This window comes from Physeter macrocephalus, chromosome 1 (assembly GCF_002837175.3).
Source record: "Physeter macrocephalus isolate SW-GA chromosome 1, ASM283717v5, whole genome shotgun sequence".
Lineage (NCBI taxonomy): Eukaryota > Metazoa > Chordata > Mammalia > Artiodactyla > Physeteridae > Physeter > Physeter macrocephalus.
Genome location: NC_041214.2, coordinates 92,212,006 through 92,231,025, shown reverse-complemented (window position 1 = coordinate 92,231,025; position 19,020 = coordinate 92,212,006). Strand labels below are relative to the sequence as shown.

The 19,020-nt window shown below is 37.7% G+C and overlaps 1 protein-coding gene across 1 annotated transcript in view; it reads right to left on the bottom strand.

The window, feature by feature from the left end:
• KPNA1 (karyopherin subunit alpha 1) overlaps nucleotides 1-19,020 on the bottom strand; it is a 76,217-nt gene that overhangs the window by 38,990 nt on the left and 18,207 nt on the right. Inside the window, exon 2 of the mRNA XM_024120006.3 lies at nucleotides 8,435-8,568. Within this exon, the coding sequence (XP_023975774.1) occupies nucleotides 8,435-8,563 (129 nt within the window). The 5' untranslated portion in view covers nucleotides 8,564-8,568. The remainder of the gene's footprint in view (nucleotides 1-8,434; nucleotides 8,569-19,020) is intronic.

Here is a 19,020-nt window from a genome sequence, read left to right as displayed (position 1 = left end):
GTGTAGTTTTCTTCATGTCTTTCTTGGCTGGAATTCACTGAGTTTCTTGGATCAGTGGATTTATAGTTTTCAATAATTATGAAAAGTTTTTAGCCATTATTTCTTCAAACATTTTTTTCTCTTCCACCCTCTCTCCTCTCCTTCGGGGACCCAAACTATGTATTAGGTTTCTTATAAGTTGTCCCATCACTCACTGATGTCTGCTCTTCCGTGTGTGCACGCGCATGTGCACGCGTGCACACGCGTGTATTCTTCTATCCCTCTTTTTCATTTTGGATAGTTTCTAGCCTTATCCCTTGAAGTTCATTAATCTTCTCTTCTGCAATTTCCAATTTACCATTGATCCTATCTGTGTATTTTTGTTCTGACATCGTAGTTTTTCTCTAGAAGTTCAATTTGAGTCATTTTTCTATCTTCTATGCCTCTACTTAATGTTTTGAACATAATACAGTTATTTGACTGTTCTCCTGATTAACGATCATGTTCTCCTACTTTTTTGTACACCTGGTAATCTTGTTTGGATGCCAGACATTGTCAATTTGACTTAGTTGGGTACTGGATATTTTTGTATTCCTATAAATTTTCTTGGGCGTTGTTCTGATATGTAGCTAAGTAATATGGAAACAGTTTGATCTTCTTGGATCTTGCTTTTAGGATTTGCTAGGTAGGTCTGAAGCAGTACTAAGTCTATGGCTAATTAATCTCCACTACTGAGGCAAGACTCTCTTGAATACCTAATGCCCCAAGAATTATTCCAGTCTGGCTAGGGGAACAGGCACTATTCTTAGCCCTATATAAGTGCCAGGCACTGTTCCCTCTAATCCATTTGGGTATTTCTCCAGCCTTGGGTAGTTTCCTCAAACATATGTGATCAGTACATGCTGAATATTCAAGGAAATCCTTTGAAGATCTCCAGTTCTCTATGTATACAGGTCTCTCCTTTCTGGTATTCCATCCTATGAACTCCATTTGTTTTGGTGTCCCGGGCGGGACTCAGCTCTGTCTCAACTCAGGCAATCTAGGGACTCTGCCTTAGTTCCCCTTCCCTGTGTTGAAACTTGGAAACTCTCAGGCAGCAAGCTGAGGAAAGTTGTAGAGCTCACCTCATTTGTTTCCCATCTCTAGAGATTACTGTCATTGAATGCTTGATGTCTGTTTGTTTTGTTTTGTTTTTTAATTGAGGTATAGTTGATTCACAATACTGTATTATTTTCAGGTGTATAGCAAAGTGATTTAAAGATAGATCAGGGCTTCCCTGGCGGCGCAGTGGTTGGGAGTCTGCCTGCCGATGCAGGGGACACGGGTTCGTGCCCCGGTCCGAGAGGTCCCGTCCTCCTGGTCCGGGAGGATCCCACGTGCCGCGGAGCGGCGGGGCCCGTGAGCCATGGCCGCTAAGCCTGCGCGCCCGGAGCCTGTGCTCCGCAGCGGGAGAGGCCACAACAGTGAGAGGCCCACGTACAGCAAAAAAAAAATAAAGATAGATCATTTTCCATTATAGGTTATTACAAGATACTGAATGTTGTTCCTTGTGTTATACAGTAAATTCTTGTTGCTTATCTATTTTATGTATAGTAGTTTGTGAACCCGATACTTCTAATTTATCCCTCCCCTACCTCCCTTTCCCCTTTGGTGACCGTACGTTTGTTTTCTATGTCTGAGTCTATTTCTGTTTTGTATATAGACTCATTTCGATTATACTTTAGATTTCACATATAAGTAATATCATATATTTGTCTTTTTTTTCTGTCTGATTTACTCCACTTACTATGATTTTCTACAGGTCCATCCATGTTCCCGCAAATGGCAATATTTCATTCTTTTTACGGCTGAGTAATATTCCAGTGTGTGTGTGTGTGTGTGTGTGTGTGTGTGTGTGTGTGTGTGTGCGCGCGCATGCGTATGTGGCCATCTGTATGTCTTCTTCAGAGAAATGTCTATTTAAGTCTTCTGCCCATTTTTTGATTGGGTTTTTTTTTTTTGATGTTGAGCTGTATGAGCTGTTTATATATTTTGGAAATTAAGCCCTTGTTGGTCACATCGTTTGCAAATATTTTCTCCCATTATGTAGGCTGTCTTTTTTTGTGTGTTTATGGTTTCCTTTGCCATGCAAAAGCTTGTAAGTTTGATTAGGTCCCATTTATTTCTGCTTTTCTTTCTTTTGCTTTGGGAGACTGACCTAAGAAAACATTGGTATGATTTATATCAGAGAATGTTTTGTCTATGTTCTCTTCTAGGAGTTTTATGGTATCATGTCTTATATGTAAGTCTTTAAGCCACTGTGAGCTTACTTTTGTATATGGTGTGAGGGACTGTTCTAACTTCACTGATTTATCAATACATGAGGCTGTCCAGCTTTCCCAACACCACTTGTTGAACAGAATTTCTTTTCTCCATTGTATCATCTTGCCTCCTTTGTCAAAGATTAATTGACCATAGGTGTGTTGGTTTACTTCTGGGCTCTCTATTGTCTATTTATCCATGCCCGTTTTTGTGCCAATACCACGCTGTTTTGATTAGGTTTGTAGTACTGTCTAAAGTCTGGGAGGGTTATCCCCCCAGCTTTGTTCTTTTTCCTCAGGATTGCTTTGGCAATTCTGGGTCTTCTTTGGTTCCATATAAATTTTAAGATTACTTGTTCTAGTTCTGTGAAAAATGTCATGGGTAATCTGATACAGATCTCATCAAATCTGTAGATTGCTTTGGGTAGTAATGGCCATTTTAACTATACTAATTCTTCCAATGCAAGAGCATGTGATATCTTTCCACTTCATTGAATCGTCTTCAATTTCTTTTGTCAATGTTTTATAGTTCTCAAGGTATATGTCTTTCAGCTCCTTGGTCAGGTTTATTCCTAGGTTTTTTTTTTTTTTGGACACTATTTTAAAAGAGATTGTTTTTTTACTCTCTTTTTCTGATATTGCATTGTTAGTGCAATGAAATGCCAACAGATTTCTGTATATTAATCCTGTATCCTGCTACCTTGCTGAATTCATTTATTAGTTCTAAAAGTTTTTGTGTGGAGTTTTTAGGGTTTTCTACATAGAGTACATCATATATCATCTGCATATAATGACAGTTTTACCTCTTCCCGTCCAATGTGGATACCTTTTATTTCTTTTTCTTGTCTGACTGATGTGGCTAGACGTCCAATACTATGTTGAATAGAAGTGGTTAGAGTGGCCATCCTTGTCTTGTTCCAGAATTTCGCAGGAAGGCTTTCAGCTTTTCACCATTGAGTATTATGTTGGCTGTGGGTTTGTCATAAAAGCTTTTATTATGTTAAGTTCCCTCTATACCTACTTTGGTGACTGTTCTTATCATGAATGGATATTGAACTTTATCAAATGCTTTTTCTGCATCTACTGAAGTGATCACATGGTTTCTGTCTTTTCTTTTGTTAATGTGATGTATCACATTGATTGATTTGCATACGTTGAACCATCCTGTGACCCTGGAATGAATCCAACTTGATCATGGTGTATGATCCTTTTTATGTTGTTGGATTCAGTTTGCTAATATTTTGTTGAGTATTTTTGCACCTATATTTATCAAAGATGTTGGCCTGTAATTTTCTTTTTGCAGTGTCTGTCTGATTTCGGTATGAGGGTGATGGCGGCTTTTCATAGAATGACTTCGGGAGTGTTCCCTCCTCTTCAATCTTTTGGAATAGTTTGAGAAGAATAGGTATAAGTTCTTTGATGTCTGGTGTCTTAAAACTGTTGTTTCGGGCTTCCCTGGTGGCGCAGTGGTTGCGCGTCCGCCTGCCCATGCAGGGGAACCGGGTTCGCGCCCCGGTCTGGGAGGATCCCACATGCCGCGGAGCGGCTGGGCCCGTGAGCCATGGCCGCTGAGCCTGCGCGTCCGGAGCCTGTGCTCCGCAACGGGAGAGGCCACAGCAGAGGAAGGCCCGCATACCACAAAAAAAAAAAAAAAAAAAAAAAAAAAAAAAACTGTTGTTTCACATATTTTGTCTGTTTACTGTTGGTTGTTTTGAGTAATAGGGTAAATCTGGGCCCTGGTACTCCACTTTGGCTGGAAGCTAAGTCCTCATAGTACCCTTTCTGAAATTCAAAATACCCTACTTTTGGCTAATGAGAGACTGTTCAAGCTATTTCCTGAGTCTTTTCACCACAATTTCACATCTTAACTTCCTTGCTTTATGTTATGAAAAAACATTATAGGTTCACCTTGAATATTCACTATCTTTAATGAAGAATCAGCTATTTTTCCAAGGAGCCTTGTTCCTCTGAGAGAAAAATTCTAATTACCACCATCTCAGGGTACTAGGGGTGCTCACTGCTACAAGGTATTTCACTATTTCTAGGCGTTTTCAGGACAAAGCTGGGTGTGTGTGTGTGTGTGTGTGTGTGTGTGTGTGTGTTTAAAGAAAATATATAATGAATCCCTAGTGGTATTACCAATTCAAATTTATATAACTTCTTTGATTTTACATTTCCATATTTTAAGCTAAAAAAAATCCAGGTTCCTAGTATTAAATACATAAATACTTATTTGCTCTATTCATATATAAGAATATATAGTTTCAGAATAATATCAATCCTATATGATTACAAAAAGCAGTTAAAGATTTGTTTATTCTTTTTTGTCCTTACGATATATCCCAATATAGATAATTAACCATACTGCCATATTTTAAAGTTTGTTAAATAATTCCTTTCTATGTAGTTTAACCACAACAAGCATGATACACAGTAAGCATCCTTTAATTACTTTTATTTTTAAGGATAGCCTCCCTCATGTTGATTTAGTTTTGTTTTACAATTACTTAAAACAGTTACATGACTCAAAAATCAAACCTAATCACTAAAATTACATCTACTGGTAATGCAAAATTTATATTCACAGGCAGGGTCCTTAATATGGTATGATGGAATTTAAAATCAAAAACACAATACTATTTACATCACAAAGATGACAAGAAAAGAAGTTAAGAAATTACCTAAGACTACAGCTATGCAACAAGCCCACAGGATAAACAATACCGACTGGAGCAAGAGGAGAACAAATATAAGATGAAGGTCTCTAGGGTAAAGAAATATAACTGAAATTATCTGAGAAGTTTAACCAAGTAGAAAATCAGACAAAAATAATTTAAAAGAACTGTAGGAAAAAGACAGCCAGGAATTCAAAGAAAGCCAAGCAGGTAAAAAATGAGACAATTAACCCCAGGAAAAAACAAAGTATTAAGAAAGGAAATGTAACCACAGTATACTATTCAGCTCAGCAGTGAATTCTTACATATTGTAATATAACTCTACACTAGGAAGATGTACAGGTAAGGAAAAGAGTGGTTTAAGAGCTTAAATCCTCACCTACTATAACAAAACATCAATAGATAATATTTTAAAAATTGATAAAGACATTTAGTAACATACACACATTACTCAGATACGTAGCAGTATAAACCAAGTTGAACAGCTGAGAGGTTGAAAGTGGTTTACTTGGGAATGAGACCAAGAACACTGCTAGTTTGGTTTCAAGTTATTTTAGGACTATTTAACTTTTTCAATTATGTACATGTATTATTCAGAGAAAAATAGGTTGGTTTGTTTTCATCTGCTTCTTTGACCAGTTTTATTAAGAAATAATTGACATACATCACTATATAAATTTAAGGTATACAGCATGATGGTGTGATTTACATATATTGTGAAGTGACTACCACAGCAGGTTCAGCTAACATCCATCTTCTCATATAGATACAACAGAGAGAAAGAAAAAAAATTATCCATCTTTCCTATATATCATACACCAGTGTTAGCTACAGTCATGTTGTACATTACCTCCCTCATACTTATTTATCTTATAAATGGAAGTTTGTACCTTTAGACCACCTTCCTCCAATTCTCCCTCCCCCAATCATCCACCTCTGGTAACAAGTCTTATCTCATTTTCTATGAGCTTGGGTATTTTTTGTTTTTTGTTTTTAGATTCCACATATAAGCATGTGTCTTTCTCTGTCTGGCTTATCTCAGTTCACATAATGCCTTCAAAGTCCATCCTTGTTGTCTCAAAAAAATAGGTTTTAAAAAAGACAAAAACGGCCAAAATAATCATGATTTGTATACCATGTACAGACTACATGTTGACTGAAATTGTCAACAAGTTATTCAGTGGGAAAAGTTTGGCTGTCCACAAGTTTCATCAATTTGCTTACTTCACAAAATATTTCTTGTAACTAAAAACATCAATCAAGCCTCCATTCTTCATCACTATGGTTTTTACAAACTTTTTAGCATCACTGTGTTACCTACACACATTGAGTTAGCAAGAGTCTGCTTAATTCAAAATATTTTAATAGTAAATGCAAATTTCATCTTTTTATACATAAAAAATTATAAAACTGGCTCAATCAGAATGACATCAACCAGTAAAATTTTTGCCAAAAAATAAATTTTAGTTTGGTCTGCTGGTGTCAAATAAATAAAGGTCATTTATACAGTGCTGCCTAAATAACAAATATTAAGTGCCAGTCTGCTGAAAGGAAAGCTCTAAAAGATGCAGTTATCTTTTGTGTACTTGGCAGCATCAATTCCTGTACTACCCTCGAATCTAGCTGCACAGCTGGCCTAAGCCTGTGACTTTTCCAGATAGATGACTAAGCAACTGTGGAAAGATAAACAGTACCTAAATAAATCTGTATATTACTGATGTTTACTATATTACAAATTAGGTGTGAAACAAGTACTGCTGTGATATTAAGTCTGATTTGCTTTACCAGTTCTCCTTACATAAGATGGCACATACGAAACAACAAAATTAAGATTTTAAATAGAGCAATATTCCAGAAACTTATCACAGAAACCTATTAAAGCCCTAGCACAGTTTCAGACTCATACAATGAAGATGACAGAACTTCAACTACAAATGTTTTTAGTCAGATAAGTGGGGCCATACTTGCGACCCGACAGAGCATCTGCCTTCAGGCAACTGAATATGAAAAACTTATTTTTTGTTTATATAAATTTTACAGTGAAGTCTAATAACATGAATTCCCTGTCACCAAGAAGAAACAGTATAAAATAAACACTGTTAATGGCAGACTGTCATTAGTACATCTTCAAATGGCTTTATGCCAAATATAATGTATAGGCTAGTGGTTATATTCAGACCTATACTTGTGCTTGTGTGCGTACATACATGTATTCACATTTACATGTAAATATAAAATAATGCTGTTGTAATACCTGAAATTTACCCCCAAAATAGAAGCTAAATAAAAGCTCATGCAAAAAAAAGGTTCCACTTCGAATAAGACAGAGATGAATAAAGATGCAACAAGAAACCAAGAGAAACTCATCTTTTTATGAATAAGTGATGATTGCTTTCAAAGACAGTAAAGCAGAATGTTAAGAACTCATAACTTAATTTGCTGCACTTAATATAAACTCTATTACAATATTACAAACTCATTGCCCTCCTGCCAATAGTAATAATGGTAAAGTGATTCAAACATCTACAGCCCAAACAAATAAAACACTGAGGTTGTAATGCACTCTTGGACTTCAAATAATTGGATTATCTAGTGCAGTGTTACTCAAAAGAACAGTGTATGTTGAATAACTCACTGTAACTGTAAACTATTTAAAACAAATTGCCTTATTTCTCAGGTATGAAGGGTTCTGACTCATTCACTTGCCTTTTATGGAGCTTTCATAGTGTGGGGGTCAAATGGTCCTTCCAATCTCAAGCCTTAGCAAAAAAAGTCACCTAAGTGTTCTACCTTTAAATTTTCTTGCCAAAAGGGATGGACCATTTGTCCTAAGCGTTTTTAGAGAAAGGTAAAGTGAAGGTGAGTCTCAGATTCCCCTGTAGACATTCTCAGGTTAAAAATGATCAAAAATCCTTGTCCTAAATGTTCTTACGAATAATACAGAATTCAGGGGCGTAAAGACTTATTCCTTGAAATTTTGTTTAAAATACTACCTAATAAAGAAACATAAAGATAGAAAGACACAAAGCAAGTACAGCAAACTGCTGATAATTACTGAACCCAAAGGATGAGTTTATGAGGTTCATTATCCATTCTTTATTTTTCTACATGTTTATAAACTTTCAAATTAAAATTCAGAATGAAAAGCAATGTTCTGTTGGTCACTTGAGAATTCATTAATAAACACATAAAATCTTAAAGAAGTTGTAGCTCTAGAAAAATAAAACAAATAGGCCAAAATATTAAATAGTAGTTGGGAACATGAGAACCTGAGAGATTCCTTCATTCTTGTATTCTGCTTTTCATTACCTCCACTCCCCTACCCCTAAAACATGTTGATTTTATAGTTGGGAGGGGGATATACACCACACAAACATATATATTAAACATTGCTAAAATTAAAATACAGGACGGTGCTGTCAGGATTAAAAAGAAACATTAAGTTCTTTAAGAGAAATTAATTAAGGGTAAAGGACTTACCTGCTCTTCTCTTTTCTGCTTACGTAACTGCAGTCCTTCTTCCTCCCTCCTTCTGCGCATCTCATCAGGATTCAGGGACTTATTTTTGTAACTTTTCAGGCGAAAGTTCTCTTTTCCTGGGGTAGTCATGACTTCTACAAAAACAAGAGGGAGGGAGGGAACAGATGAGCTCAGCTGACTATAAAGAGCTCTGTTACTTTAATAGCTCAATCTTTTAAACATATACATGCTCAGATCCACCCCACAGGAATGTCAAATGGTTACTTTAACAGCTTTATTAAAGTGTACAATTCAGTGTCTTTTACTATATTCACAATTATGTGCAAATCAACACCACAGTAAATTTTTAAACATTTTCACCACCTCAAAAGGCTATCGCTCCTATTCGGGATATTTCATGTGAATAGAATACATGGGATCTTCTGTGCCTGGTTTCTTCAACTCAGCACAGTATTTTCAAAGTTCATCTGTGTTGCAGCATATATTAGTATTTTATTCCTTTTTCTGGCTGAATAATATCCCATTGTATGGAGATACTCCATTATATTTATCCACTCATCAAATGATGGACATTTGGGTTCTTTCCACTTTTGGGCTATTATGACTAGTGCTTCCATAAACATTTGTCGACAAGTTTTTATGCAGACTTATGTTTTCATTTCTCTTGGGTATATACCTATACACTCTGTTTAATCATTTCAGGAGCTGCCAGACTATTTTTCCAAAGTGGCTGCACCATTTTACATTCCTAGCAGCAGTACACAAGTGTTGCCAATTTTTCCATATCCTCACCAACACCTGCTATCACTTTTTTTTTAAACTGAAATACAGCTGATTTACAATATTTTATTAGTTTCAGGTATAGAGCAAAGTATCACAACCTTTTGATTCTAGTAGGATAGATGTCTTTTAACATATTTATTTGCCAACTACATATCCTCCATAAAAAATGTCTATTCAGGGTCTTCCCTGGTGGCGCAGTGGTTGTGCGTCCGCCTGCTGATGCAGGGGAACCGGGTTCGCGTCCCGGTCTGGGGGGATCCCGCGTGCCGCGGAGCGGCTGGTACCGTGAGCCATGGCCGCTGGGCCTGCGCGTCCGGAGCCTGTGCTCCGCAACGGGAGAGGCCGCAGCGGAGGGAGGCCCGCTTACCACAAAAAAAAAAAAAAAAAAAAAAATGTCTATTCAGATTCTTTGCCCATTTTAAAATTGTTGTCTTTTTACCATTGAGCTGTAAGAGTTCTTTAGATAGAAGTCCCCGTCAGATACATGATTTGTTAATATTTTCTTCCATTTTTTTTTTAAAGAAGATGTTGAGGGTAGTTTATTAATTTTTGCTGTGTTGGGTCTTCGTTTCTGTGCAAGGGCTTTCTCTAGTTGTGGAAAGCGGGGGCCACTCTTCATCGCAGTGCGCGGGCCTCTCACTATTGCAGCCTCTCTTGTTGCGGAGCAAGGCTCCAGACACACAGGCTCAGTAGTTGTGACTCACAGGCCTCGCTGCTCCGCGGCATGTGGGATCCTCCCAGACCAGGGCTCGAACCCGTGTCCCCTGCATTAGCAGGCAGATTCTCAACCACCGCGCCCCCAGGGAAGCCCATTTTCTTCCATTTTATAGGTTGTCTTTTCATTTTCTTGATGGTCAAATCTACTGTTAAAACCCTCTCATGAATTTTGAAGCACCACAAGTTTTTAATTTTGATGGAATCCAAATTAATCAATTTCTTTTTCTGTTGCTCAATGCTTTTAGAGCCATACTTAGGGATTCCTTTTTTTTTTTTTTTTTTTTTTGCGGTGCGCGAGCCTCTCACTGCTGTGGCCTCTCCCGTTGCAGAGCACAGGCTCCGGACGCGCAGGCTCAGCGGCCATGGCTCACGGGCCCAGCCGCTCCACGGCTTGTGGGATCTTCCTGGACCGGGGCACGAACCCACGTCTTGTCATCCATTTTGGGTTAATTTTTCTATGTGGTTTGAGGTAAAGGTCCAACTTCATTATTTTGCATGTGGCTACCAATTGTTCCAGCACTACTGAAAAAACTATTCTTTCTCTATTGTACAGTCTTGACACTTGTTGAAAATCAGTCAATCACATATTTATAGTTTTATTTCTCAACTTTCGATTCTATTCCCTTGATCCGTATGTGTATCCTTGTGCCAATTCCACACAATCTTATCTTTTTTGTAGTAAGTTTTAAAATCAGAAGTATGAGTCCTATTTTATTCTTTTTCAAGATTGTTTTGACTCACCTGGATACACTGCTATTCCATGTGAATTTTAGAATCAGTTTGTCAATTCCTATAAAGAAGTCAGCTGGGATTCCAATATGAACTGCACTGAATCTGTAGATCAATTTGGGGAGTATTGCCACCTTAATGTTAAATCTTCCAAACCATGAACACAATTTTTTTTTTTACCTAGATCTTTAATTTCTTTCAACAATGTTTTGTAGTTTTCAGAGTGTTCTACACTTCTTTTGTTAAATTTACTCCTAAGTATTTTTTAATGCTATTGTAAATGGAATTATTTTCTTAATTTCACTTTTGGATTGTTCATGACAAATCTATATAAATACAATCGATTTTTATACATTGATTTTTGTATCCTGCAACCTTGCTGAACTGAACTTGTTTATTAATGCTATTTTATTAGTGCATTCTTTAGGATTTTCTACATAGAAGATCATGTCATCTGCCAGAGATAGTTCTCCTTCTTTCAAAACTAGTAACATTTTTTGTTTTAAAGTCTAATTTTTCTGATATTAGTATAGACACTCCAGCTTCCTTGTGGTTGCTACTTGTTTATCTTTTCCCATCTTTATACTTTCAGTGTATTTGTATCTTTAAACTTAAAGTATGTCTCAGGGAATTCCCTGGCAGTCCAGTGGTTAGGACTCTGTGCTTCCACTGCAGGGGGCAAGGGTTCAATCTCCGGTCAGGAAACTAAGATCCCACATGCTGTGATGCGGCCAAACATAAATAAATAAATAAAGTATGTCTCTTATAGAGAGCATATAGTTGGATTCAGCCTCACAATTTCTGCCTTTTTAATTAGACTGTTTAATCAATTCATATTTAGTGTTATTACTGATATAGTTGGAGTGATGACTGCTTTTCCATTTTTCATTTTCTGTCTCATGTCTTTCATTCCTTTATTACTTTTACTGCTTTCTTTTGCATTGATTTTCTAATGAAGCACTTAAATTTCTTTAGTGATTTTTTTCACTGTATTTTTTTAGTTTTTTTCCCCACAGTAGTTGCTCAAGGGCTTACCATACACTTTCACTTAGAATCAGCTTCAGACTTATACTAGCTTAATTCCAATGAGATGTAGAAATGTTATGCTATAATTCTATTCCCTTCCCCCCATTTTATCATATTGTTGTTATACACGTTAATGTTACAAATCCAACAACACAGTTATAATTATTACTTAATCACCTACAGTTACTTCCTTAGCTTAAGACAGTTTTGCTCCCACTCACCTCCTGAGCTGTTATTAGCAGATACATTTCAAATACATTACATTTCTACAGACCCAAGAATACATTACAGCAAGTCCCCTGAACACAAATTTTCAAGTTGCAAACTTTCAAAGATGCGAACATGCGTTCGCATGTCTAATCATGTAAGCTAGTTCATGTGTCTGGTGTAAATTGTCACATGCCTGCATCCTCTACAAGTGGTTGTGCTTTTGTATACTGTACAGTACTGTATACAGTACAGTAGTACAGTATCTTTATTTCAAGCCCAGGATGTCCAGAAGCAAGGCTAAAAGCAGCGGTGATGTAGCTGGTACTGCTAAGAAGCGCCAAGCAATAACAATGGAAACAAAAGTGAAAATATTGAGAGTGGAGGGACAAGAGGAAGAAAAAGTAACTGAAGAACCGAAGAGATTCACGATGCAGGAAACGGCAAGGGCATTTTCTTTATTTGAGGAGGCACAGTTAGTTTTTGAGGCACGGCACCCAAATGTAGAACAGTACACAAAGGTTGCAGCAGCTGTTCAGAATGCAATCCAGGGCTACCATGTCACCTATGACAAGAAAAAAAAGAGCTACCCAGACATCACTGGGTCGTTTTTTCAAGAGGGAAGAATAGAACTGAAACCAGCAAGGAATCAGAACTTGTGCCATCAACGTCAGGTGTGAGTGAAATTGCAGCTTGCCCTCCTTCTCCTATTGCTGATGATCCTTCAACTCTACCATTTCCCATCTCCTCTCCCTCCTCCAGTCAGTAACTCTTCTTGCCTGTTCACTCGATGCCAGCCCCTGTATGCCAGCTGTGGTACTGTGCTACTGTACTTTTCAAGGTACTGTACTGTAAGATTAAAAATGTTTTCTTTTTTTTGTTTTTTTATGTATTATTTGTGTGAAAAGTATTATAAGCCTATTACAGTACAGTACTATATAGCTGATTGTTAGTTGGGTACCTAGGCTAACTTTGTTGGACCGATGAACAAATTGGACTTACGAGCATGCTCTTGGAACAGAACTCATTCGTATGTAGGGAACTTACTGTATATACATTATTTTACACAACTGCTTTTTAAATCAGTTTTAAGAACAAAGGAGAAAAAAATATGTGGTTATACACTCTCTTTTAAAATTACATCATTACCTTTACTGGTGCTCTTTGTTCATGTGGATTGAAATTACCATCTGCAGTCACTTGCTTTCAGCCTAAAGAACTTCCCTTAGCCATCCTGCAAGGCAAGTCTGCTAGTAACAAAGTCTCTCAGTTTTTGTTATTTGCAAAGTATTTTACCTTCATTTTTAAAGGACAGCTTTGCTGGATATAAAAATATCGGGGTTAACAGTATTTGTCTCTGAGTACTTGGAATATATTGGGTTGGCCAAAAGGTTCACTGGTTTTTTCCATACGCTGGCTCTAGTAGCGCTTAATTGTCTTTAACTTCATTCGAAACAATTTTGTTAAGATTATATTGTGACAGCTGTCATATCAGCGTGCATTAAAAAAAAAACTTATCAAAATTGGTGGATTTTTGTGTAGCCATTTTAATACTGAAGATGGAAGGAAAAAAGCAACATTTTCAGCATATTATGCTTTATTATTTCAAGAAAGGTAAAAACACAACTGAAACACAAAAAAACGATTTGTGCAGTGTATGGAGAAGGTGCTGTGACTGATCGAACACGTCAAAAGTGGTTTGTAAGTTTCATGCTGGAGATTTCTCGCTGGATGATGCTCCACAGTCGGGTAGACCAGTTGAAGTTGAGATCAAAACAAGACATTATTGAGAACAATCAACGTTATACCACACGGGAGACAGCCGACATACTCAAAATATCCAAATCAAGCATTGAAAATCATTTGCACCAGCTTGGTTGTTAATCGCTTTGATGTTTGGGTTCCAGTAAGTTAAGCGAAGAAAACCTTCTTGACAGTATTTCTGCATGCAATTCTCTACTTAAACGTAACGAAAACATATTATTTTAAAACAAATTGTGACAGGTGATGAAAAGTGGATATTTACAATAATGTGGAATGGACGAGATCATGGGGCAAGCAAAATGAACCACCACCAACCACACCAAAGGCCAGTCTTCATCCAAAGAAGCTGATGTTACGTATATGGTGGGACTGGAAGGGAGTCCTCTATTATGAGCTCCTTCCAGAAAACCAAATGATTAATTCCAACAAGTACTGCTCCCAGTTAGACCAACTGAAAGCAGCACTTGATGAAAAGCATCCAGAATTAGTTAACAGAAAACTCATAATCTTCCATCAGGATAATACAAGACCACATGTTTCTTCAATGACCAGGCAAAAACTGTTACAGCTTGGCTGGGAAGTTTTGATTCATCCGCCATATTCACCAGACATTGCACCTTCGGATTTCCATTTATTTTAGTCTTTTACAAAATTGTCTTAATGGAAAAAATCTCAATCCCTGGAAGACTGTTAAAGGCACCTGGAACAGTTCTTTGCTCAAAAAGGTAAAAAGTTTTAGGAGGACGGAATTATGAAGTTGCCTGAAAAATGGCAGAAGGTAGTGGAACAAAACGGTGCATACGTTGTTCAATAAAGCTCTTGGTAAAAATGAAAAATGTGTCCTTTATTTTTACTTAAAAACCGAAGGAACTTTTTGGCCAACCCAATATTATTCTACCACCTTCTGGACTCCATTGTTTCTGATGAGAAGTCAGCTGTAAGTAATCGGCTGTTTTCCTCTTGCTACTCTGAAGATTCTCTCCTTGTCTATGATTTTCAACATTTTCACACTGATATGTCCATTTGCAGCTTTTCTTACATTAATCCTACTTGAAGTTCTTTGGGCTCTTTGGATGTATATGTAGGTCAGTGTTTTTCAATAAATTTGAGAAATTTTCAGCCATTATCTCCTTGAATACTTTTCCCGTTTTTCTCCCCTCTTCTTCTAGTACTCTCATGTATACTGTGGTGCACTTAATTAAGGTTGCCCCACATTTCTCTGAGGCTCTTTTCAATTTTATTCATTTTTTTTTCTCTCCCTTCCTTGGATTTCTATCAATCTATTGGCAAGTTTGCTAATTCATTCTTCCACCAATTCAAATCTACTACTGAGCCCCTATAACTAATTTTTCATTAGTTATGTTACTTTTCAACTCCAGAATTTCCATTTGGTTCTTCTTTAGAATTTCTGCCTCTTGGTTGACAGTCTCTATTTGATATTAGTTGTCATCATACCTTCCTTTACTTCTTTAATGAAGGTTTCCTTTGGTTCTTTGAACATATTCATAATTGGTACTTCAAAGTCTATGTTAAATCTAACATCTGTTCTCTTTCACAGGCAGTTTCTGTTGTGTGCTTTTTCCAGTGTATTAGCCATATTTTCCTGGGTTTTGTTTTTGTTTGCACATCTTTTACCTTTTTATTGGGAACTCAACATCTTATATAATACTCTGTGGCAACTCAAGGTATACTCCCCCGCCCATGAGGTTTTATATTTTTATTTGCTTGTTTATTTGTTTAGTAACTTGCTGTTTTATTTTAAAGAAGTCTACTTTCCCACCTCACACCCAGCCCCCTGCAGTGTTAAGCCTCTGATGCTGGTCCTCAGGGGGACATAAACTGGATATGCCCACAGTCATCCTGCCATACAGTAATCTGTCAGGACTCACTTTCCCTGACTCCCAGCTATTAAACTTCACTAATTGCCAGGTGATTGTTCTACTGATTTAAACAATGGCTTCAGGCATAAATTGCTCTGCAGAGGAATCCAATCAAATTCAGGCTCCTTAGAAGGAGCAGTTTCAGGTCAGCGTTTGACATTAACTCTATCTCCAGGAAGGCTCCTTCCAGCTATCTCTTACCCCAGTTCTTGCTGCAAGCTCAATAGCCTGCAGTTTAGCCTGCATCTTTTTGAATCTACAAATCTCCCAAGTGCCTTTCACCACAATCTCCACTGTTTCCGAAAGTAGCCTTAGGTTTGAACTTCTCCAGCTCTACTGCAAATGAAGTCAGTTCCTTGAGGAAGAGATTAGGAGCTATCTGTTTCATGACTTGCTTCTCACCCCTACTCCCAAGCAAAATCTCTGAACCAGGGCTCTCAAGATGAAGGTGTGGACAACAGCACACTCTTCTGAGTGACAACCCATTTAGCAACTGAGTATTTTGCGGGGGATAGGTAACAACCTGAGGTCTTCTCAGCTTGTCTCTCCTGACATGGAGCTACCATCTTATAAGACAGGGAAAAGCTGATCTGTTCTCTAGTGTGCTCAGCAACTCTGTTACCAAGGTAGAGCCTCTGTTCCACAAGTGGGGACTGGACAGTAGCCCCCTACCTCTCCAACTCATTTTCCCAAAACTTAGCCGTAACAGCAGGCAGCTGGGGGCAGGATGAGAAATCTTGATGTCCTCCTTCTCCCAGAAAGAAAACCTTTGCTCCAACAGGAAGCTCTGCATTTACTGTATACCCTAGGACCATTTCCAAAGCTCTAAATAGTTGTTTCTTAATAGTTTTCCTCAGTTATACTAGGGAGCAGATCTGCAGAGCTCTCATGCTATCAAACTGGAAGTCAAAGAAACAGTTATTTTTTGTTTGTTTGTTTGTTTGTATTTTTGCGTTACGCGGGCCTCTCACTGTTGTGGCCTCTCCCGTTGCGGAGCACAGGCTCCGGACGCGCAGGCTCAGTGGCCATGGCTCACAGGTCTAGCCGCTCCGCGGCATGTGGGATCTTCCCAGACCGGGGCACGAACCTGTGTACCCTGCATCAGCAGGCGGACTCTCAACCACTGCGCCACCAGGGAAGCCCAAAACAGTTGTTTTTAAGATGACGACTTTGATGCAAGCCTGGTTTGAGAATCATTGATTTATACTGCGCTATGTCACATCACCTATTTTACCTGAATCTCTTAAAAAATAAAAAAAAAACCTACAGGACAAGAATTATTATGCTCATCCTTTATACATAAGGATTCAGGAGGCTCACAGATAACTAAGGTTAAATGAGGTCATAAGGATGGGACCCTAATCCAATAGGACTGCTGTCCTTATCAGAGGAAGAGACACCAGAGATCTCTACCTACACCCACTGCCCCCCCACCACCACCATGTGCTCAGAGAAAAAGCCATGTGAGGAAACAGAAGGTGGTCATGTGCAGGTCAGGAAGAGAGGCCTCACCGGAAGCCAACCCTGCTGGAATCCTGATCTTGGACTTCAAGCCTCCAGAAACATGAGAAAATGAACTTCTGTTGTTTAAATCACCCAATCTGTGGTACTTTTTAATGGCAGCTCAAGCAGACTAATACATATACCCAGTGGTATTTTGTCAGATTGGACTGAAAGACTGGTGCAATGCAGATGAGAATTTCCAAATAATTCTGAAGGAATCATAACTAATGGTGCTGAGAAATGACACAGAGAAGAGTTGGATTCCTGAGGCAGGCAGCATTTTGGTTCTGAAATATCACAATACAGCATAACAGCAACAGTGTTGCAATGAAGTTTCAGGTTAAAGGTATAGTAGTATAGTAACAGGGCAAGACCTGGATAAAGTTTAACAAGACCAAAACCAATCAGACTAACTGGAAGCCTAGATTCAACATGGAGCTGGAAGGGCAAGCAGTTAAGGAAAGGCAATGTTGGGAACATAATCCACATATACAGAGAGAACAAATGATAAAGCAAATGGAGCAAAAGGTAAAATGAACAACTGGGGAATGTGGATGAAAGGTAAACAGGAGGGCTTTGTACATTTCTTCTGTAAGCTTTAAATTATTTCAAAAATTTTTTTCCTTGAGAAGATAAACATTAATTGATAAACCATTACCAGATTCATCAAGAAAAAAAGGGAGAAGACTCAAATCAATAGAATTAGAAATGAAAAAGGAGAAGTAACAACTGACACTGCAGAAATACAAAAGATTATGACAGATTACTACAAAACTGTGATTAAAAATCTTCCAACAAACAAAAGCCCAGGACCAGATGGCTTCACAGGCGAATTCTATCAAACATTTAGAGAAGAGCTAACACCTATCCTTCTCAAAATCTTCCAAAAGATAGCAGAGGGAGGAACACTCCCAAACTCATTCTATGAGGTCACCATCACCCTGATACCAAAACCAGACAAAGACGTCACAAAGAAAGAAAACTACAGGCCACTATCACTGATGAACATAGATGCAAAAATCCTCAACAAAATACTAGCAAACAGAATCCAACAGCACATTAAAAGGATCATACACCATGATTGAGCGGGGTTTATTCCAAGAATGCAAGGATTCTTCAGTATATGCAAATCAATCAACGTGATATACCATATCAACAAACTGAAGGAGAAAAACCATATGATCATCTCAATAGATGCAGAGAAAGCTTTTGACAAAATTCAACACCCATTTATGATAAAAACCCTGCAGAAAGTAGGCATAGAGGGAACTTCCCTCAACATAATAAAGGCCATATATGACAAACCCACAGCCAGCATCATTCTCAATGGTGAAAAACTGAAACCATTTCCACTAAGATCAGGAACAAGACAAGGTTGCCCACTCTCACCACTCTTATTCAACATAGTTTTGGAAGTTCTAGCCACAGCAATCAGAGAAGAAAAAGAAATAAAAGGAATCCAAATAGGAAAAGAAGAAGTAAAGCTGTCACTATTTGCAGATGACATGATATTATACATAGAGAATCCTAAGGATGCTACCAGAAAACTACTAGAGCTAATCAATGAATTTGGCAAAGTAGCAGGATACAAAATTAATGCACAGAAATCTCTGGCATTCTTATACACTAATGATGAAAAATCTGAGAGTGAAATTAAGAAAACACTCCCATTTACCATTGCAACAAAAAGAATAAAATATCTAGGAATAAACCTACCTAAGGAGACAAAAAACTTGTATGCAGAAAACTATAAGACACTGATGAAAGAAATTAAAGATGATACAAATAGGTGGAGAAATATACCATGTTCTTGGATTGGAAGAATCAACATTGTGAAAATGACTCTACTACCCAAAGCAATCTACAGATTCAATGCAATCCCTATCAAACTACCACTAGCATTTTTTACAGAACTAGAAAAAAAAATTTCACAATTTGTATGGAAACACAAAAGACCCCAAATAGCAAAAGCAATCT